This window comes from Pleurodeles waltl, chromosome 7, assembly GCF_031143425.1.
Source record: "Pleurodeles waltl isolate 20211129_DDA chromosome 7, aPleWal1.hap1.20221129, whole genome shotgun sequence".
NCBI lineage: Eukaryota > Metazoa > Chordata > Amphibia > Caudata > Salamandridae > Pleurodeles > Pleurodeles waltl.
This window is the reverse complement of record NC_090446.1, coordinates 1,187,946,918-1,187,969,975: the sequence shown is the minus strand read 5'-3', so window position 1 is coordinate 1,187,969,975 and position 23,058 is coordinate 1,187,946,918. Positions and strand designations below refer to the sequence as shown.

The 23,058-nt window shown below is 41.9% G+C and overlaps 1 protein-coding gene across 2 annotated transcripts in view; it reads left to right on the top strand.

Moving 5' to 3' along the window:
* The window catches only part of CYBC1 (cytochrome b-245 chaperone 1), a 105,884-nt gene extending 84,078 nt beyond the window's left edge, over window positions 1-21,806 (top strand). The window contains exons 5-7 of one of the 2 annotated variants that reach the window (XM_069200290.1): window positions 11,299-11,395; window positions 13,111-13,255; window positions 16,793-21,806. In XM_069200290.1, the coding sequence (XP_069056391.1) occupies window positions 11,299-11,395; window positions 13,111-13,255; window positions 16,793-16,922 (372 nt within the window). In that variant the 3' untranslated portion in view covers window positions 16,923-21,806. The remainder of the gene's footprint in view (window positions 1-11,298; window positions 11,396-13,110; window positions 13,256-16,792) is intronic. The other variant, XM_069200292.1, reaches the window with a different exon arrangement.
* Window positions 21,807-23,058: the final 1,252 nt, after the last annotated feature.

Genomic DNA, 23,058 nt, shown 5'->3' with positions numbered 1-23,058 from the left:
CCGGGGGGGACACAAGCCCACACAGAAATTTCACCCTCAGCGGCGCGGGGGCGGCCGGGTGCAGTGTAGAAACAAGCGTCGGGTTCGCAGTGTTAGTCTATGAGAGATCTCGGGATCTCTTCAGCGCTGCAGGCAGGCAAGGGGGGGGTTCCTCGGGGAAACCTCCACTTGATCAAGGGAGAGGGACTCCTGGGGGTCACTCCTCCAGTGAAAGTCCGGTCCTTCAGGTCCTGGGGGCTGCGGGTGCAGGGTCTCTCCCAGGTGTCGGGACTTTGGATTCAAAGAGTCGCGGTCAGGGGAAGCCTCGGGATTCCCTCTGCAGGCGGCGCTGTGGGGGCTCAGGGGGGACAGGTTTTTGTACTCACAGTCTTAGAGTAGTCCTGGGGTCCCTCCTGAGGTGTTGGATCGCCACCAGCCGAGTCGGGGTCGCCGGGTGCAGTGTTGCAAGTCTCACGCTTCTTGCGGGGAGCTTGCAGGGATCTTTAAAGCTGCTGGAAACAAAGTTGCAGCTTTTCTTGGAGCAGGTCCGCTGTCCTCTGGAGTTTCTTGTCTTTTCGAAGCAGGGGCAGTCCTCAGAGGATGTCGAGGTCGCTGGTCCCTTTGGAAGGCGTCGCTGGAGCAGGATCTTTGGAAGGCAGGAGACAGGCCGGTGAGTTTCTGGAGCCAAGGCAGTTGTCGTCTTCTGGTCTTCCGCTGCAGGGGTTTTCAGCTAGGCAGTCCTTCTTCTTGTAGTTGCAGGAATCTAATTTTCTAGGGTTCAGGGTAGCCCTTAAATACTAAATTTAAGGGCGTGTTTAGGTCTGGGGGGTTAGTAGCCAATGGCTACTAGCCCTGAGGGTGGGTACACCCTCTTTGTGCCTCCTCCCAAGGGGAGGGGGTCACAATCCTAACCCTATTGGGGGAATCCTCCATCTGCAAGATGGAGGATTTCTAAAAGTCAGAGTCACCTCAGCTCAGGACACCTTAGGGGCTGTCCTGACTGGCCAGTGACTCCTCCTTGTTGCTTTCTTTGTTCCCTCCAGCCTTGCCGCCAAAAGTGGGGGCCGTGGCCGGAGGGGGCGGGCAACTCCACTAAGCTGGAGTGCCCTGCTGGGCTGTGACAAAGGGGTGAGCCTTTGAGGCTCACCGCCAGGTGTTACAGCTCCTGCCTGGGGGAGGTGTTAGCATCTCCACCCAGTGCAGGCTTTGTTACTGGCCTTAGAGTGACAAAGGCACTCTCCCCATGGGGCCAGCAACATGTCTCTGGTGTGGCAGGCTGCTGGAACTAGTCAGCCTACACAGACAGTCGGTTAAGTTTCAGGGGGCACCTCTAAGGTGCCCTCTGGGGTGTATTTTACAATAAAATGTACACTGGCATCAGTGTGCATTTATTGTGCTGAGAAGTTTGATACCAAACTTCTCAGTTTTCAGTGTAGCCATTATGGTGCTGTGGAGTTCGTGTAAAACAGACTCCCAGACCATATACTCTTATGGCTACCCTGCACTTACAATGTCTAAGGTTTTGCTTAGACACTGTAGGGGCACAGTGCTCATGCACTGGTACCCTCACCTATGGTATAGTGCACCCTGCCTTAGGGCTGTAAGGCCTGCTAGAGGGGTGTCTTACCTATACTGCATAGGCAGTGAGAGGCTGGCATGGCACCCTGAGGGGAGTGCCATGTCGACTTACTCATTTTGTTCTCACTAGCACACACAAGCTGGTAAGCAGTGTGTCTGTGCTGAGTGAGGGGTCTCTAGGGTGGCATAAGACATGCTGCATCCCTTAGAGACCTTCCTTGGCATCAGGGCCCTTGGTACTAGTAGTACCAGTTACATGGGACTTATCTGAAGGCCAGGGTGTGCCAATTGTGGATACAATGGTACATTTTAGGTGAAGGAACACTGGTGCTGGGGCCTGGTTAGCAGGGTCCCAGCACATTTCTCAGTCAAGTCAGCATCAGTATCAGGCAAAAAGTGGGGGGTAACTGCAACAGGGAGCCATTTCTTTACAGCAGTGGTTCACTAACTATGTGCTGCTGCATCCCTGCGCGCCATCAAACCTATCCAGGGGCACTGTGAACAAATGCGCTTTATCAAACAAGTATGTACTGAGGGTTCCAATTAATTCTATTACCTTACAGGAAATCAAGTTTTAAAACTGTAAAGTGATATGGTAATTAAACTTTTTGTTCATTCCTCTGTTACTGGATCACATTGTACAACAGTCACACAATTAAATCATACATACAAATACCAAAGACCAATTTGGGATTTTCATTGAAGTCTACGCTAGTCACACACAGAGTGTTTCACAGGTTTTGACGTCACCTGCTGGACAGAGATTGAATAATTTTCACCCAAAACCACTTCCGTTTTTTTCTGTACGATATACATAAAATGGGGACACATGTATGTACCTTTTGTCTTGTCGCAAACGTCCCGATTCACAGAATTGGGCCTTTTGCAACAAGAAAAAAGCATTTTGGTAAGTTCAGACCCATTTTTGCGATTCGGTAATCTATTTACCAAATCCCAATAAGGGTTTGCGAGTCGCAATTAGGAAGGGGCGTTCCCTTCCTAATTGCGAGTCGCAATCCAATGTATGATTGTTTTGTGACCGCGAATGCGAAAAATCACAGTTGGCACCTGTCTCAAATTGGTGCTAACCCATTCGCAAAAGGCAATGCCTGCTCTGAAAAAATGAAAAGAGAACTTCAATTTTGTTTTCGAAATGCATTCCGTTTTCCTCTTAAGGATGGGCTGAATTAAAAAAAAAAAAATAATAATAATACTACTTTATTTAAAAGTAGTCACAGGCATGATGGTCTGCTGACCCCAGCAGGCCACCATCCCTGTGAGTGCCGCCATTCCCAATGGGGTCTCAAATTGCGACCTACCTTATGAATATTCATGAGGTAGTTCATTTGCGACCCCACTGGGAATCACACACAGTGTGAAGTACATATTGTTTTGTGACTTGCAATTTGCTACTCGCAAATGAGCCGCAAATTGCGCATCGCAAAACTCTGGGTCATACATATGGCCCATGGTTATTTATTACCTAATGTCCTCGTGTTTTCCAATGCTCATCATGTGGGCTACCTGCTGGTTGGAGGGGAACTACTCAAGTAGATTAAATATAGAGTGTTGCCTGGTGGCACTGTTAGTATCTTTATTTTTCATTGCACAAGCTTATTTCTGCATGCACTGTGTCAGTTGCCTTTTTTCTGCACATCGTTGTGGATAAGAATCTGCTTTTCTCATCACAGGAAAAAAAACTCTTTCATAGTCTAGCCACTACTCTTACGCCCTAATTGGGTCTACTATTTTGCTTATTTTCCCCTCTATTTTTCCTTCATATTGGCCAATTAACGCCACAGCACTCTGGCTTCAAGAGATGCATGTAATGCTACCACCTGCTTACAGCTGCTTACTTATAATCATCGAATATTTGTGTTTGAAGATTACACATCCCAGACACAGCTGCATTCTGTGTGAGTCACTATCGGTGTGTAGACTTATTGGAACAGCCTAGCTTGCCTATAGAGTTGCACTGATCTGGAAAAAGGTTTAGATTGCTTCATTATTGGTGTGCATAAGGTTTAATATGCAAATTTAACCTCACTTTGATCTATATTAATGGGCTATCTGTAGTATGCATGGTTTCCCATTTTTCTCGTGACTATAATGATTATGTAATTTTTTCTTGTCAAACTTGACTTTGAGCAGAAATGTCATGCAAGAATATGTCCCATGTTTTTTTTTTACTCACTGCAACTCAATTATAGGTGCCTCCCAAATGTTTTGTATGTGAATACATGCTCAACTGTAGAGATCTTGTATAGAATCCATAGTCTTCAGAACATTTATTTTTTAAAGAAAGTTTGACCTGCAATAAGCAGCCCATATCAGATATATTGGAGCCTTACTACTACTCCTGATTTTGCTTCCATGTGCAGAACAGTGATAAAACCGGGCCTAACTACCTGGCTCGTACATAGAATCAAATAGACACAGAAAGAGGCGCTCCTTTGGAGGTTCATGGAGTTTGTTGCAGTGCTACCTGCCTCTCAAGCTGTACTTCTGTGAACTGAAAATGGGTCGTAGATCCTGTTGAGGCTTTAGTTTTAGCTTGCAAGCTTTTTTGCTTGAGCTCAGATGCAAGACCTGATCAGCTGTTGTCTGCTGCGGACCAGATCAAAAAGACTGTCTTCAAGTGCTCACAGGTTAGCGTAAAACTGGTGTAGCTATCAGTAGCCCGTAGCACTGTTTTGGGATCAACATTTTGCTTTGTTAAATTTGTATGTGTTGTTTGTACGATTTGTTTGATAGTCACCAACTTGTACAAAGATTGTGACTTTCACATTGTATAGATGTCTCTGTACTTCCACTTGTCATTTTCCAGAAATCTTCATCACCATTCTTCAGAGCTGAAAGGTGGTCAAAGTGTATGCATTATCATTGCACTCTAAAAAACTGTGTAATCAATCGTATTTCTCCTCAACCTCTAAGGCTGTCCTTTAAGTTTTATTTTGTTGACAGTAGTCTTGTCAATTTCTGTGTATATTCTCAATCTTGTTTAAAAGCCTCTACTTATGTAACCTGCATGACTGCAGCCTTAGTTCTTTCACTCTCATATATCAAAAGTGGCTCATTAACAACTAAAATGACCGGCAGGAGAGCTCCCTATGCAATCTTGCTAAAGGTGCCAATGATTATTATTTCTTTTGGGCCCACGCCATCTCCCCCTCCACTTGGTTTGCAGGATTGAGCCCCTAGCCTAGAGGCACTTTTTTAATCAAAAAGTAGTTAAAAAAAATTAAATGTGCACACCCCACTGCTGAAGAATATTGTTTCTGACTTACAATTAAAGGTTTTTTTTATTAGACAACTGATTTTTAATTTGTTACATCTGTGATTACAGTACCTTCATTGCCTTCACCACAGTTATTTTCTGGGAGAAAAATTGAAGTACTCCCAAGGCTGGGCTTACATCCTCCCATCTGCCAAAAAAACCCAAAAGTAACGTAAAGAAGAGCCACGGCCAGTAGGTCAAGGGAGTCGCAGGCCAAAAAAGTTTGGAAACAACTGGTTTAGAGTGTTGCAGAGTGCAGTGGTATAGAGAGCAGTGGAATTTAATTCAGTGGCATACAATGCAGCGTCATAGAATTTAGTGCCATAGATTAGAGTGACGCATAGCAGAGTGGAGTAATGCAGAGGGCAGTGGCACAGAGTAGATTCTAGTGACATAGAGTGCAGTGGTGTAGTGTTGTATAGTAGAGTGTCAGAGCAGTGATATAGAGTGCAGTGACAGTGCAGTTGTGTAGAGTGCATTGACATAGGGTGCAGTGGTTAATAGTAGTGTGGCTTAGAGTGCAGGGGCATATAGTGTAGTGATGCAGCATGGCATAGAGTGCAGTGACATAGAGTAGATTCTTTCAGAGTAGAATGAAGTGGCATAGAGTGGAAGGGTACAGAGTCGAGTACAGTTGCATAGAGGGGCTTAGAGTGCAGTGGTGTAGAGTAGATTAGAGTGGCATGCAGTAGATTAGCATGGAGTGTAGGGGCATAGAGTTGAGTGTTACAGAGTAAAGTGCATTGGGGTAGAGTGGAGTTGTGCAGAGTAGATTAGTTTGGCCTAGACTGGAGTTGTGTGGAATGCAGTGGTAAAGAGTGCAGTGGTGTTGTATAGAGTGACGAAAAGTTCATTGGCATAGAATAGAGTGGTACAGGGTAGAGTAAAGAGACGTAGCATGAAGTGGTGCAGAATGTAGTGGCGTGGAGTATTCACAGTGTGGTAGCGCACTGCCATTTCAGACAACACATTTTCAATTGAATTGTCCATTACATTTGCACAGACATAGTTTTCCTAACAAAACTATACAGTCGCCAGACGAAAAACGTGTGGAAATTGCATCACCTAGTTTAATGATTATATAAAAGTATTTGTTTCCAACACACTTCAGAAATAACAAAACATACGCTTCATTTGCACGTTCTGATATATTTTGAAATACAGACACAGTTGATTTAAACGTTGTTCTATGCTAAAAGAAAAACAAAAAAACTCTTTACTACCTCCAATATCTAGCAAGATTGTCACATGATTCCTTTCACTTTGATGTCAGACAAACAAAAGTAAACAAGTGCCCTTGGAAGACAGCACCTGATATTTAACCCTGGTCTTTGGATGCTTAAATGTTATGAGATGATAACAAGATTTAAAGGCCTGTTAACAGAAAGCGAGTTTGTGGAAGGATACAGAAAACAAGGTTTAGGCAACAGGGAAGGACATACTGAACTTGGTGAGCCTAAAGCAAATAAAGCCAGCAAATAGAAAGCCAGAAATTGTGACTTACTAACCACAAAACCAATGGTAATAAATGAGTGAAATGCATTCCTAGGTCAACTTTCTTAAAGTCCCCAAGATGTCTTTAGCATCTGGTAGGCTGCGACCTAAAAAGGGCCTAAGGAGTAAGGGTGGCTGAATTTCCAAAAATATAGGAATTTCACTTTATATAGAATGGTTAAATAAAAACAAAGCTGATGCGTATCTGAATAAACAGAGTGAAAAACATCACAGATGTTGGAGAACCTAGCACAAATGGTCAGTTTATAATGCCTTGAAATAAAAAAAATTTAAAGTACAAAGTCGAAATGGAGTACATAGCAGGATAATATAAGTAGACAAGGTTCGTAGGTTAATAATGTGAATATATGAGCAGTGTATAAACATAGGGAATTCAAAGGTAGAAAGTATATAAACAGAGTGTTATTCATTGCTAAATTTTAACTCTAACCCCACAGGATAATATGTTTTGTACAACTATGTCAGGACCTAAAAAAACAAAAATACACTGATTACATGCTGGATCGGTCTAAGTCCAGGAATCTTTCTAATAATAAATGTAAGTTAATACAGTTAAAATAAGTGCAGGCAGTAAGAGGAGGCTGAAAGGAGTTTGATTGTATTATAGTTGCATTTATAGGCTTTGATATTCCAGGTGCAATGCCCAAGTGCATTTGTGGACGAGTAGCACGTTCTCATTTGAATTCTTTGAATAGAATAGTGCCCGTCTGTGAGACAGCATATATGTATAGTGTTTTTAGGCCATGCATGAAGGACTGGGTTTTGCTCTTGTTGTGCGTTGACGCCAGTAGTAAATGGCCAATATATACCAATTAAAAAAAAAAAACACTAGAAAACATGCACAGAGCAAACGTCAACACCAGTCATGAGAGACTGACGCATTTCAGAGGCCAGCTATAAGTTATAAGGGCAGGGCTACAGTTTGCAGTTAATACAAACTATTACATTGCATCTTAATCTTCAATTGAAATAGTGCAAACTCACTCGATGGGGCCTCCGAGCATGCGAGGTTACGGTTTTGTGGCAAATGGTCCCCTTGACGCACAGGGCTGAAACGCTAGGTCTCCAAGGAAGGGTAAGCCAGGTGTCTCACTGATGCCATTGACGTCAAAGGGAGATATGTCATGTTCGAGCGCTGGTACACTCAGTTGGCTAGCCGCTTGTGCTTTAAATCCGTCATTCATTCATAAATGCTTTAAAACTAAATAAGGGTTTCTTTAATATTGTGTTTTTAACATTAGTTTGCATCACTGCATTGATTATATTATTACAAATCAAAGTTTCTGAGCATTAATTTAGAATCCTTCATGAACACACTCCCACCCATTTAGATGACTCCATGAGTCAGCCGAGTGAATTGGTAGTCAAGTGGCCATTACATATTACCAATACTTTTGTTAGGAATGAAGCAACATTATAGTATATTGAAACCTTTAAGGAAGGGTTTCTTTATAGTGCACATTCTGAGCTGAATTACTTCAGGATGCTCAAAATATGACAATGAAAATGACAATAAAGTTAATTGATTTGACTAACGTCCAACAATTTGGTCAAGCATAGTAGCCAAGATTTGAACTCAGCGTTTCAGGTTCTACTCTGTGCAGTGTGGGATCTTCTCTGTTCTGTTCAAATCTGTCAGGAGCTAAAACGTGCATCGATCGCATATAGGATCAGTCTTTTCTGAGGCCAGAAATGTTTCTAATAATACATTTAAGTTGATATTCATAAATAAAGGGCAGGCAGGACACAATTTGTTTGTTATTTTCACTTTTCCAAACACTGACCGAGAAGTCATTTTGATTAAACAAAAAAGGGAACGTTCGATCCACATATTTCTTGCAATAATACTGTGTTAAAACCATTTCTGCACATCATGTATTCAATCACGTGAAATGCTTGCAGGAAGGCATGAGTGCGTCTACTTTGCTTGTCTCCACGTGCTTGTTTTCTTCCTTGGAGCATAGACCAAGTACTGATTTATTTCTTGATCAGTGTTCTTCCATGCTTCTTGTGTTCAGATTGTGTTACTGTTTTTTATGTTGCTTGCAAGACAACTTGAGGCCATCAGAATTGAAGCTTACTCTTCCTGATATTACCAAGAACAGAACGCAAACAACTAGAAGTAACTAAACTTTGTGGCATGCTACCAATTTCCGAAACGTACATTTCAGTTGTCCGTCGCTTTTATTGATGATGTAGCTGTAAACATGCTACCTTTATACTTTATACTGTTGCCACACTTTGTGTTTTTCTGAATTAACGTTTGTCGTTGTCGCTATGTCAAATGTACTTATTTGTTGATTACTTCTTTTATAATGTATTCACCAGCAAACATGCAGTGGTTTCAAAAGGTTCATGTTTCACCTTCACATCAACCCACACTTAACCCCTAAAATCACCCCTTCCTCCCTTTGCCTTAACCCAACCCTGAACTCTGAAATCACCCTTACCTCTACCTACCCCTGAACCCTGAATTTGACCTCACCTTCCTTTATCTCTATCTACCCCTAAACCCACAAGTGATCCTCACCTACCTTTATCTTTATCCATCCTAAACCCTCACATCTCCCTTGCCTCCTTTTACTTCCACTCACCCGTAAGCCCTTAAGTCACCCTTGTCTACCTCTACCCACCCCTGAACCCTAAATGTTTTAAATAACATTAAAAAGTATGTTATTTAAAACAAAAAATACCTAACTGCATGGTAATGTGCTGCATGGCAAGGTTACAACTACCTAATTGTGTGGTAAAGACTGTGTGGTAATGGATGCATGGTAAAGGCTATCTGCCTTCAAGCTGGACACATCTGTGCCCCTTCCTTAAACACTCTCGTATCCCTAAATATTTTGGGGGTACTGTTAGTTCTTTTATGCCCTTCAGAATTTTTAGGGGACACCTTCGCATCATTAACAGTACGCCTCCTCTCCCACACACTATACTTTGTCATGCCTGAGACAATGAATGCGCCGTCACTTACAAGGTATTTTGTATACAGCCTTCCCACTGCTTACCATTGGTTGGCTTTATAGTCATTTTCATTTCCTTGCTTCTCTTTGGTCAGCAAGTGGCGGCTTCACTTCCTCTTCATGTTTGTCCGTACCTTGGAGCATGGCCCAGGTACTGCTTCCCTTGCCCAGTGCCCTTCCACTACTTGCTGCTTTCAGAGACATTTTTTCCTTCTACTCGTGCCCTCTTCCTCCCCTCCCACATCGGTTCTTCCCCTGCTCCTCCCCACTCGCCCCCCTTCCCGCATTGCTGCTTTTTTGGTCTTCCTCTGCTCATCTGTTGTTGTTTCTTACACTGTTCACTCACTTCACTCCCCCTTTCTCCTGCACTGCTGTATAACATGGCTAAAAGAAAAAGCTAGTAGCTTGGAAATGTTTTGTTTTAAGGTTTATAGCCCTGGTTGGATAGTGAAATGGCAGAGGAGATCTGCTGGGATGGACTTTGTTACTATCATCCGTGTCTGATTTTCATTGTGCGATGTAAAGAAGTGATCATAGTATGTAGCTAGTTGGGACCTGCAGTGGCAAACTAGATTAGAGTCTTCTGATGGGCCAGCAGTATGTGTCAGATATTCTTCAGGTATTCCATGCCAGTTCATTTGGTGATTCCTGGTTTGTGGGCTGGTACAGCACTGGGCGATAGACGACTTGTAGCAAATATGTCTTATGTGAGTGTAAGAGGATTAAGTAACATAGGAATTCATAATGCAGTGTGCAGGAAGTACGGTCGGCTGTCCACCACTGATTGTTATGGTATTCGTATTAATGTGGAGCAGAAGGGTTATGAATGAATTGATTTTACAGTATAATAACCTGGCTACGCCTAGGTCAGTCCAGATTGTAGCTTCTGATGATGTTTGCAAGCGTCACCATGCACACACTGTAAAACATGAATTACAGTGTAGAGCTTTGTCTGCCTCAACAGGAAACTTTGAAGTGAAATGGTAATTTGATGGGGGAGACCTGCTGCTCATAAAGGGGACAAACCAGTAGAAGAAGATTGTTGTCCAACACTGCAAATAGATGCGAACCAGTTGAAGTGAAGTGAGATTGAGCAGGATCGGAGCGTAGACACAGCCCTGGGCTAGTCGAATGAACATGACTCTTTATTTAAGAGGTTGCACTCTTATAATTGCTTTGTTGTGCTTATTCCTGCTCGTAAGTACAGTGAGCTTTTCCCAAGTTAACCCCATTTGTCATGGACCATAATCAAAACAAAAAACAGTTGAGGACCAAAGACTTTAAAAACAATTAAAATGAAGTATAGTGCATTATACTAAAAATACATTTTAGAAGAGTGCTGTTCCGTTTTCCCTTTTTTGTTTTTTTATTGAAACTAGTGGATAACCAGTTTGAAAGACTCAATTGACACATGTGACTGCTCCTAACCTATCAATAACATTTATATTGTCTGCTTTTTTTTCTGATCAATAGTGGTAATATGCGGAAAAACACTTCATCCAGACCTTGCTTAAAAAATTAATCTGATTGGCTCAACTGAGAAAGAAGAGAGTGGTAGGAAACAAAGACCTTAGGTTTCAAAGCTTCCTCCAACTTTTGGATACTATAAGGAAAATATATCTAGTGGAGACACGTGTGACTTGTCTTCGGTAAGGTTCACCATTGTCTACATTCGTGACATCTCTAGGGGAGAAATTCTTAACTACTCCTAGAGGCGCCTCCTCTAAGTATAGCAAGAGTAAGGAAAAAGTTACAGTTAAGTATATAATCCAGTAATGGTACAGGATTTGAGTGTAATTACAGTTCCGTGGCATGGGTTCTGTGGAAAACCGAGGCCCCCCACACACCGTAATCACAGGCGATGAGAAAACTGCCTTAACAAAACCTCACGGCTTTGTTTACTTTCCAGATGAAACGGAACTAGACGGAACAAGTATGTGATTTTCTACGTATGCTCCATAATTCTGTGGTTGTCTGTTACAGGAGGTAATATTCGACAAGAAAAGTGGGAAAGTCACATTGAAGAATTTTAACCTATATAAAAAGCTCCTTACCATGTGGCGTGGTGGGCAGGAGACAGGTAGGTTGTGCACTTAAGTAAAAGTACAGGACTTTCTTTCTGCCACGATTATTTTAACCTGTTTTACTGCACTATTTACATTGTTGGTTTTACTAATGAAAAGCAGAATGTACTCATTTTGATTTTGAAGAGCAATACTTTTGTTAGAATTCTCATATCGGAAGGCATATATCAACCTACGAGTGAGTGGGTGAGGTGTGCTGGGCCCTGTGGGCCCCCCTCAGACACAGCAATCTACTAGAGAGAAAGGGGTGACATGGTACAGAGATAGTAGGGGAAGAAGCTTAAGTTCGCCACGCATAAAGGTCACCAATGGGTTCACCCAACCCTGTGAGTGCATCAGGTGCAGGTACAGACCTCTGCCTCTTTTTTCCGGCTTTGTGCTGTCCTATGTGGAAAGCAAAATAATCCAATTTCAGTAATAGTTTGTGATCCCTATATTAGCTTCTCTAATAATGTGGCGGGAGGGGAGTGGTCTGCACATCCAGTCCTGCGGAACTTTTCCTTGCCACTAGCTAGTGTGTGTGCTGCAGGCGAGGATAATGCATAGAGATCCCAGCCGGGCCGTTAATTAGGAGAATCAATTATTAATACTTGGTTCCCAGTACCCTGTACCTCATGTGTTGGTGCCATTGCATGAGTGGAACTGTCATTCTGCTTGTGACTGCAATTGTAGCTCTAGACCTACCTTTACCTAGGCACAGTTGTATGGACCTCAACCTCCATAGAAGCATCCCATTAACATTTACTTTGGTAGGATTGCGGTGCACACATACAGCAATAACTTCTCATAATAAAAGATAGCTGGCAACGAGTTGTGGTACCTCGGGTGTGCTGGGGGAGCGAAGATGTATCCTAAGTACCAGTAATAACAAAGTACGATGTACAACATCGGTACTGTAGGGATCTCTTTTTTAAGAGGCTACACTGTACCCTGAGTGCGAGTTATTGTTCCACTCCTTGTAGAACAAAACAGGTTGCTTCACATTTCCTCAATCCTAAGGGGATACGGAATAACCTTGCCCCATGAACCTCATTCTAAATTTTGAGGAGTAATTGGAGGGTAACCCTAAGGCACCTAGAGCCACATTTTAAAGACACTTATTGAAGTACCGAAGACAAACTCCTATGGTTTTGTTTTTGGTGGAAGATGACTAACGCCTCACCCTCCCATGGGTCCACATTTTCTCTAAGTACATACTTGCCTATTACAAAGCTTCAGTCAACAAACTACCTGGTGTTGTGTCCCAGACAGTGGGACTACCTGTACCAAGTGTGTGATTCACTGTAATAAGGGGGGCATTTATTACCTGTCCCAAAGTCGCTGTTTGAGGTATCAGAGCTGGACGTCTTGGAAAAAAGTGACTTCATTAACAGAGTGCCTCGATTAGAAAAATAAAAAAAATGATGGATGAAATGCTTTCATTAATCTCAGACACTGGTAAATTACTCAGGTCGCAGTCCAGTCCATTTTTTTGTGCCAGCTGCTTAACTTATTATTTTTGACAGGTGCTTTGTTAATTATGCAGCTGATTGGGATGGTATGTCTTTAGTAAAAATGCAGTGACGTCTATTGTCTTGTTTGGCATGTGTTCCTCAGCCAGGGCTAATTATTTGGATTATTGTGTGAGTTCTTTTGAACTGTTTGAATTCATTGCTTTTATCACTCGACCAGAGGTGATTCTCATACTGTTGTGCAATATGTCTCTTTGCAGCTGTGGTCCGTCTCAGTGAGATACGTGCTGTGAATGTAGAGGAGGAGAAGGTGCGCTACTTTGGAAAGGGATACGTGATCGTCCTGCGATTTGTAACCGGCTTCTCGCATCCCCTGACCCAGAGTGCAGTGCTTGGTGGCCGAAGGTACCAGATACCGCTTTTATAAACGTAGCAAGTATTCTGTATTTTGGATCATGTATTTTATTAAGTTTCTTCTTCCTCATAGCACCCTAGCCCCTTTCCTGCCCAAGATAGAGGTCTCTCAATAGGCTCTTTTCCTGTAATCCTATTAACCATACTGCCTTTTGTTTGGAAGAGAAATACTGCTGACAACCAGTAAATGTAATTGTATTTATATAGCGCTTACTATCCCTGATGAGGTGCTGAAGTGCTTTTTGGCAGGTAGCACCCTACTCTGGAACCCAAAAAGGATTAGTGGAGGGTTAGTATAGGAAAATATGAGTTAATTTGAGTGATGGACCCGTGAGTCGGTATGTTGAATTGAAATAGTATAATGAATGGATAGAAGAGGCAAGAGTCTAGAAAGTGTTATGTGGGAGAGCGTAGTCGCAAGATGATGTTTGGGAAGAGTAAAAGGAGAGATGGAGGAGGGAAGGGTCCCTAGAAGTGGATTAGGGAGATCATAGTAGTAAATTGAGGTTTTGGGATGAGTCAAAGGAGGGATACATGAGGGAAGAATTTAGAAAGGGTTGTTTGGGGAAATCATAGTTGTCATATGAGGTCTGGGTTGATCCAAGGAGGGGAGAGTCTAAAAGGGTTGTTTTGGGTATCATAGTAGTAGAATGAGGTTTTGGATGAGTTAGTGAGGAGGTAGAGGATATATTGAGAGAGGTAAAGAAAGGGTGAGATATATAGTAGTGCATTGATGGGAGTCAAAGGATTTTTTCTTCTACACTAGGAGTAATGTAATAAGTATATAGATACAGAGAGAGAGTGTATACATGTTTAAGGAGATAGGATATAGAAATTTAAAGTTGTATTTTATAAACTCAGACTTTCAAGTGTTGCTGTACTTTAAGCTAATTTATTTTTGTATATGTGTACTATTATGTTTTTTTTTAATTGTTATGTTCCTCAACATTTTAATAGTGAAGCACTATGTGGGTGGAAAGGGTTTGATTACCCCTGGTAGTCTGTTTTTTTTTTTTCAGTACAACAACCATCCCCATCAGCCTTTGATTATGACCCCATAGAGATCATGTGGCCAGGGTCAAGATGTTGTATGGTGAACCCAAAGAGTGATGCTTATCGTTTGTGGGTATTGTTATGCTCTGCAGGTCCTCTGTGGTTAGATCCTGGGATGGGGATATATATCATAGATTACAGGAACGTTATAGTTAGGCTCACATTTGAAGCGTACCAAACCATAGAAATTCACCTGTTGTAGTTAGTTATCGTAAGTAACTATCACCTGTGCCCTAAGGTAACTATAACTCGGGCACCCGCCATGCATAGTTTTTTCATCACAGATTTTACTGCAGATATGACATTGATATTATCAATGATATATTCTTTTTTAAAATTTTATGAGTGTCGTAGTTTGTTCGGTAATTAGCATTGCATGGTGAGGGCACGAGTTATAGTTACCTTAGGGCACGAGTTATAGTTACTTGAGATAACTCTAAAAGGTGAATTTCTCTGGTTTGATACGCTTAAAATGTGAGCCTAACTGTATAACCATGTAACCTTTGTTTTTTTTTAGTGAATTTCTATTTTTTTTAATTCTGTTTCCCAACTATAACATTTCAGTAACTTTTGGTTTCTTTCTCAGTGAATTTCTATGTTTTTTTTTTGTTTTTTTTAAACGTAAAGTGATTTTCATTACTTATACGTTAATCCAACCACCACGGGCATGGTGGGAGTTGGCTGCAGGGCCTGGCCTGCAGATAGTCCCTGTGGCCAACCCCGCATTGCGCATGGCCTTTAGCCATGCGCAATGGCGATTGGGCGCTGGGCCTGGCCTGACGCCAGGCCCTTCGGCCAACCCTCATACCCACCCAACCCCACGCTGCACATGGCCTCTGGCTGGGTGCAACGGAGGTTGTCCACACGGCCACCTACACATATTTTATCCATTGTCCACGGTTGGTGGCGGTTCCCAGGATTGTGGGGGGCCACGCACCTGCCCCGCATTAGAAACAGAGATGAGCCCTGGGGAGGTGCCGGTCACTGGGGCTGTGGGAGGCTGCTGCACACATTATTTTTTTTAGCCCATCAGAGGTGGTGGTCCTCTTGGCAGCAGGGGGTGGGGGCGTGGGCAGCCCCCTGCATTAAAATGGGAATGCCTCTGGGACTTGGCCCACCAAGGGGCTTCATTTAAAAAAAAATGTTTTCGCAGATCCACCACGATTTCTGCCAAAATTGTGGGGGTTTTTGGGGTTGTGTTTTTTTTTAATGCTTTTTTGTTCTGGGGTAGGAGCTAAGGGGTGAGATAACTCTAACTATAACTGGTGAATTTCTAATGCTTTGTATATTTAAAATTTGTTCAAGGCCACTCATTCCCTACATTCCTTAGATCATGTTTTTTTTTTAACATTACAGATTGCCCCCCTTTGATCACAAACCTAAGATCTACAGATGTATGCATTGCCTCAGGATTCAGGGTTTTGTCTCTCCTACCCTGTAGTCCAGTTGCACCCATACCTGTCCACTTTAGATCAGCAGTCTGTCTCGGAATTATGACATAATCCCATCCAGAACTCCTGGGTACATATACGTTCCTGCCATAATCACCCTGTAACGTCCACCAGCAGTCCTTGTCCGAAATACTGGTTTCAGTACCTGCCAACCAGTGAACTTCGACCCTCTGCTAAGGCTTCAGTTCATATTTTGGGATGTCCATTCCATGTCAACAGTTGAGAACTCAATTCACTTTCTGAAAGTCTAAATGATTTTATGTTGTAAATCATGGAGGTAAATTAATTCCATGGCAGATAAAAAGGTTGTCGGTGTCGGGCAGAGTCGTCCAAACTTGAGTTCAATATCCCGAGATCAAAACAGACGGCACCTAATGGAATATAGGGCCCCCAAAATAACAAGGTGGAGGGAGGGAAACATCGAATGAGTAACACCATTACAGCCGAAACAAGTAAATTAAGAAATCAGATTTTAATGACTATAAAGCATTTCCTGGTTTTTCGTTGTTTTTGAAGGCTTTTGACTTTACAAATTCAATAGAGCTAAACTAAGCAAGCGCTCTTAACTGTATTTCGGTTTCGGATAATCAGCAAATAGAGACATAAAAGGTCTCCGGTAACATATGAATTGTTAGAGCATTTTCAGCAGCAGCCAGATCAGACATACTTGAAATGTTTGGAGTGTCCGCTATTAAGTAGGAAAAACGTTGTTTCTGGAAAGCCTTCAAAAGCAAATGGTTCGAGATGTGGGGTTCTACAGGCACAGCTATTAGTTTACGGAAATGTTTGTAATGGTGGGTAAGGGGAACAAATGTCAGATAATCTTATAAGTGGAGCTTTATTTCCAAACCCATCTCCGTAGAGCCTCGTATCTTAGGCCTGCTAGAACTGGGAAACGTGTCTGGGTGGAAGTGTCTTCAGGGCTTGTGCTGGGGCAGCAAGACATAGATCATGTATTAGTGATGTCATCAAACCCTCCCCGAGTCTGATTTTCTTGTCCATTCTTTTCTCATTTGCATTTTAGTGACGTGGAACCTATTGCCAAACTCATCTGTAGCTTCCTGGAGTTGGACCTGTCAGTCAAGTGCGACCCGCAGCCCTCACAGGACAGTGAGGACAGTGACGACTCTGAACTGAGGCCCTCGGAGGAGTAGAGCGCACCTTCTCTGATGTGACCCCCTTTACATTCCAATCCCCCCGGAAAAGGCAGACTCCGGATCATCTTCGTATTTGCAACATGTTTAAGCTTCTGAATGTTTACGCTTCTGAATTCTCTTTACAATCAGAAGAACTCCTTTGCACTGAGGGCAACGTGAACTGCAGGGAAATCCATGCGCCTCTTAACCTTCCAGCAGCTCCACCATGTCAAAACATCTTCCGTTTTCCTGCGCTCTCCGGCCTCGTGATGGCTTACAACTTACTTACAGCATGATTGTTTTTATGTATATTGACCTATCCTTGGCTCTCATGCTGGTGAAGAGAGAGAGCCTTTCTGAAGCGGTCTCCATATCTTAGTCAAAACAGCACAGTATTCCCCGTCTCTGTTTTCCGGCGTTTACTGAAACAGGCTGCAAAACATGTTATTTCCCCAGAGCAGCCGGCAGCATTCACATCATGTGTGAAATGAGCTATTCTCCTGAGTTGTGAGTCTAACAGGATGACTTGTAATACCGTTCTTCCTAGGTCCAGGGGTTAGGAGAATTTGTAATCATTTTTGGGAGTTATACTTAAAATGTCTGAAAGGGTTGCCTTTGAAGCTCCAGTCCCCAACACTAGTGAAATTATGGTTGTGTAGATGAGGCATTTCAGTATTTGTGTATAGCACATCTATGCATGGCTACCTGACACGCGTCATTTGTAGCGGCCCGAAGTACATATTTTGAGAAAACTGTGTGACCGGGATGTGACCGTGTCTAGTGGGTAAAGATGGGCTAGTGTTGCTATCATCCATACGTCGAGCAGGCAAGTGTTTTTCAGTTTCTTTCTTTTTCATTTAAACACCCTAAGACTAGAATTGCCATACAGGTCACAGTAAAAAACCTGAAGCATTTTCAGCTTATCCAGGCCTGAAAACAAAGTTGTGGGTTAAGCACCCGCCTTTTTACAGGCACATATATGATTTTCGCAGTAGATAATTAGTGCTCCTATATTCTCTGCCAGCCCCTGAAGTACTAAACTATTTCATAAGTAGCATTTAGTAACTGCCTTCTTGGAGGGTGGCCACGGGGTGAATAGCAGATCAGACTCTAATCCAATTTCCCCGGCAAAACCCTCCTAGAGAAGAAAAAAAACCTGCTCATACGATGTGCACTGGTGAGCTAGTATTGAAACATTTACCAGGGCAGCTCCCAATGCAGACATGCTTGCATGTCTTTCTTAAAAGGGTCTGAATTTACAGTACTCATTTCCCATCATGTTATTCTATCGTGTGTGCGTAAAGGCCATGAAGTTTCTCCAGGCAAGAGAAAGTGCATGGAGAGAATGGAAGTATGCCACTGATTGCTATTTATTATCACAGTGAAGCATACAAAAGACACTTCTTGTTCTGAGGATGAATCAACACAGGGATTAAAGGTCTTTTGCTAGGTCTACAGTGTTTAGTTGTCTACCCTATAGAAACTCTCGCGGTGAGAATAATTTTTACTGCATTAGGAAGTGGTGCAGGGTGTAGGGCCCAACATACCAACACTGTAGTTGACAACATCTAATAAAACACATTATTCTTGGTGCAGACCATCTGCTGCCCGAGTCCAATCAAATTATGGCAGGGTCTACTCAGTTCTGTTGTGGATTAGTTCTGCACCATTTCTTTTTTTATCAGTGTATTTTCTAAATTTTGCAGTGTCAGCTATGCCATGCCAGAGTCTATATGCTCTTCGTGATCTTAAAAAGTGGGTTTAAGTCTACAAATGACTTTCCCATAAAATTCGCTTTAAATGATGTTAGGCTGTTGTTGGTAAAATTTGGTACTTGAAACGATTTCCAGTTCAATCTGATCTACTCCTTAGAGTGATATGTGCACTGGTCTCCCATCTAAATAGATCCCCCCCTAAAAATGCAGGCCTGTTGTGTGCAATCGGTGGTTCTCTGAACTGGGCTAAAGTACTTTAAAAAAAGTTTACAAAATACACTTGAAAGAGACCTTTGAAGTAATTAAACCTTGGCCAAGTTGGCATCCAACTTGAAGGACAGAGGGCTTCTTCTGGGCTAGCTTTTGTAGTTCAGTATCAGGTATTCAGATACCATGCGTTGCGTAGGCTGCCTTCTAAAACAGTTGGGTGGTTTTCCTAGTCTTTGTCTCTTTTAAACTTCTCCCAAGCTTTATTTTTCTAGTGACCATTTCTTCACTAGTTTAAGTGCCCTGAAACTAGTTACTGATGTCTGGTGTGTTGTAGATTGTGGTGTCAGGTGGCTTCATGCTACTCCTTGACCAGTCTTTTTTACTGAATAACACATACCCTTGCGTGACTTGTAGTTTTGCTTGCTACCTTATGAATATGTACCCATGAGTCTCAGTATTTAAATTGTTGTGGGCTAAAAGGCCACATGCCATGTCCTTTTCCTTTCCAGGCATGCAATTTAAATACATTCTCGTCCACATTTTCAGTGTTTGTGGTTCATAAGGGCCACTAAGCAACGAAGATGGACACCAAAGAGGAAGTAAGCATGCTGAGCAGGAAGGTCGGGTGAACACACCGATTTTTCCTTGTAAAATACATGCCTTTCAATCCGATGTGTACTTTTTTTATAAGAAATGAATAATGTAATATTAAGGTAAATGGGGTTGTTTTTATTGTTACAGGTTTGTAGTGCCCTATTTTGAATTTAACTTTGATTGGCTTATTGTTATAACATTAGCCCTAATCTGTTTTAGTCTGTTGCATGTCAAGTACTTGTGCATTTTTTTTTTTTTTTAGCACAGCTGCTCCTCACATAATGCTCAAACCTTTCTTGTGATCATGGTCACTTGTCCAAATAAATCTCCAATTTTTTTTTTTTTAGAAATAAAGGGGCGAATTCATACCATTTTGAAGCAATGTTCAGAAAGAGACTAATCCTTGATTTATCTTAAAAGGATCATGCATACGACCAATGGATGACTCTCCTTTGGGGGGGAGAACACTGTACTTTTCTGCACTGTCTAAAGGTGTCCTTTCTTTTGGATTCTGTGCCAGTGTGGACGAAGGGTTTGTACAGTAAATCTTTGTGCAGCACGTGCCGATACAGAGTGCTGTACTAGGTTCTATTGTGAAATCTAAGGAGACTATAATTTAGCCAGTTTAGGTCCCATTGTTGTATTCTTTTGGTACGTACAGTATTATACTCTGGTACGTCATAATGGATTTTTGGTACCTTATTGCTAAGCTCAGTTATTTATTTATATTTTAGCACTTTAGTTCCCACAACAGCATTCAAGAAAACTTTGGAAAGTTCACTGTTCTACAAAAAGTGTCCTCTATTCCTCAATTTCCTCCTCCCATGTTCTATCCACAAGTACCATAAAATTCTAACACAATATTTCTGGAGAACTGAATGTCATTGAAAAGTTACATCGAAATTTGTTTAGACCATAAGTCTTCGCAGTCTCTGCCCACTGCCTTTGTAACTCTCTCTTAGAAACTTCTAGAGACAAGTGCGATCTTGCCATCTTCCATAAACTACCTGCAAGTTGCTGTTGGTGTAAAAACTACACTGGTAAAATTGTTCTTGCCTTGTATTCAAAACACTTTCAACATGCCCTCCTTGGAGTCGGATTAGCACACAAGTCTAATTTTCGCTGAGAAATGTATTATGTTTTTTTTTTTTTTTTTTTTTTTAGTCCTAAATTACATGATGTGCTTTTTCCTTTGAGCAAACCTTACGATTGGGGCACAGTTTGGCATTTATTAGTTCTTGATTGCTTTCTAACTTGACACAAGATTAGAGGGTCGTCCACCACAGTCCAGATCAGATGTAGCCTGTTAGCGATCAGTATCTATTCCTATTGTTTGGACTAAAAGCAACACATTGGTGTTCGTTTTCTGCCTGTTTCTTACATTAGGGTGTCTAACGTTTTACCAACACTCAGTCAGTTCCTCACCTACCTTGCCCAAAATACCAGGGGTAGCGGAAGTGACATCACATGCCCTGGGACCTCCACTTTCCTTCACACACATACTTAAACATAAACACAAATTCACTTACACACACTCTTTCGCATCAACACACTCTCACCCACAAGCAAGCACGCACACAAAACACATTTAAAAGCACTTTTACTTAGCCACGGAAGGGCATATTCCAGCTAATTGTACGCCATTGTTATTTCACTGAGAGTGAATAATATGCTATTATTCACTTTTAGTGTCATACACAAATGATAGACAACAAAGAGAGGGGAGCCCCAGCTGACGTCTACTGTGTTCCTGGCACTGAATTTGCGACCCCCGAATGACGTCCATGCCCATCACCTTTCACATAGTCGCATGTTTTCCAGAGAGCCTAGTGCTCTTTTTCATTTTTCGCTTCTTTAGGCAACAGTGAAAACTGTGCCCTCTTATTCAATTTACATTTTTTTGCAATCCTTTCTTACACGACCAAAAGAGAAATAACCATGCTTCAGAAAAGATGTGATCTATAAAGACTCAACCAAGCAACCCACACCTTGTTATGACATGGCTACTCAATCGAGAACACCTAAGTGCAAGAGTAATATGTTTTTATTTCTTCAGCCAATTGGACTATGCTTGTTATTTTGTCCAGAGATGATCAAACCCATAGTACAGTTCGCATTAAGTAAACACGTGTAAAACTGTACACCTTTTGTTTTCCAAAAGTAGTTGTGGTGAAAGGAGCAGATTGAGTGAGTGTGCCTGTCAGTCAGCCTTAATATTCTGTGTTGGATGCACTGCCAGCTTCTGCTGTGTCTAAATAGATCACCTCAAACCATGGTACGACTGCTTTTAACAACATTTGTTGTTTGTGTAGTCTTATAATTTATACTGTTTTTATATTTTGTATATTAGCTTTGATACTTATAATAAAAATTATTAACAAAACCAATTAGTTTCGTTTTTTCCCCCTAGGGTGAGCTTTTCACAGATGCTGAATGAATGAATGCCAGTACTGTGCTGGATGGTCAGTGACAACAATAATTCAGAATTTCTCTGCTTTGCAGGTTATTAGGGTAGATTATAAAAGTGGTTGTGGGTAAAGTCAAGATTTTAACAAGTACCAAATAGGGAATGCTGGTGGGTGGGTAGCCAAGCTTTTATATTTCTGTGGAACACCATGTCTCTTGGTGCAAACATACAAACTGGATGTAAGTAAGTGGTTCTTAACCTTTTGACCTCTGTGGACCCCGACTTAATCATTACTGGGATCCAGGGACACCCCTGCTGAATAATTATTGGAATCTGGTGACCCCACCACTGACTCATTACTGGAAGCGAGGGACCCCAGCCTAAGCAATCTTGATGACTTGAACTATAAAACAATACACACATGTTGAAATATTTAATTTAATTCACAAACACTTGAAAAAAACAGTTTTATTCTTAATGGGAGCGTTGCTGTTTTTCTAAATTCAGTTAAGGAAACCCATCGTCCATATTATATTCTGCTTGACGCGCTTGCGCTGTCCTACAAATCAATCTAAGAATACCAACTGAATTTTTAGCCTCCAGTTTAAAATTCCTTCACAATGACAAAACGTTTTAAAATATTAAATGTTTACTTAGTTATATACACTGTCTTAATATATTAATAATATTTGAATGTCTAAGCAGTCTTGGACTCCCTGAGTGGGCTTTGTGAACCACGAATGGTCCCCAGACCACATGTTGAGAACCGCTGATCTGCGACATCTGCCATTTTCCTCTACTTCCGCCCACATCCTCAGAATTAGAGCAATTTGAAGCAATCTAGCTGTGCCAGCACTCGTAAATAAAATAAAAATTAAATTGGCATATTGCAAAGTTAAAATGGTGGCACAAAAAGGGCTTAATTTATTCCACGATTCCACCAGATCTACCCACATTATTATCAAGGAGTTCATCCCCACTAGATAGTGGGGCAATATATTGTCCAAGTATACATTCGGAAGGTGCTGCATCATTATCATTACATCGTACCCAACTGCACAGTGCTGCAGATGTTTGTCCTCCCTCGACAGGACTATCAGCCTTGCCCTGCTTGCTTGTGAAAATGAAACGGGCCTGTCTTACTGTCTGTTTTCACGAGTGTCTCCTTATCGCAACATTGCGGGAAAGGCATGCATAATCAATAGGTGGCCCTGAAATTCTAAATATT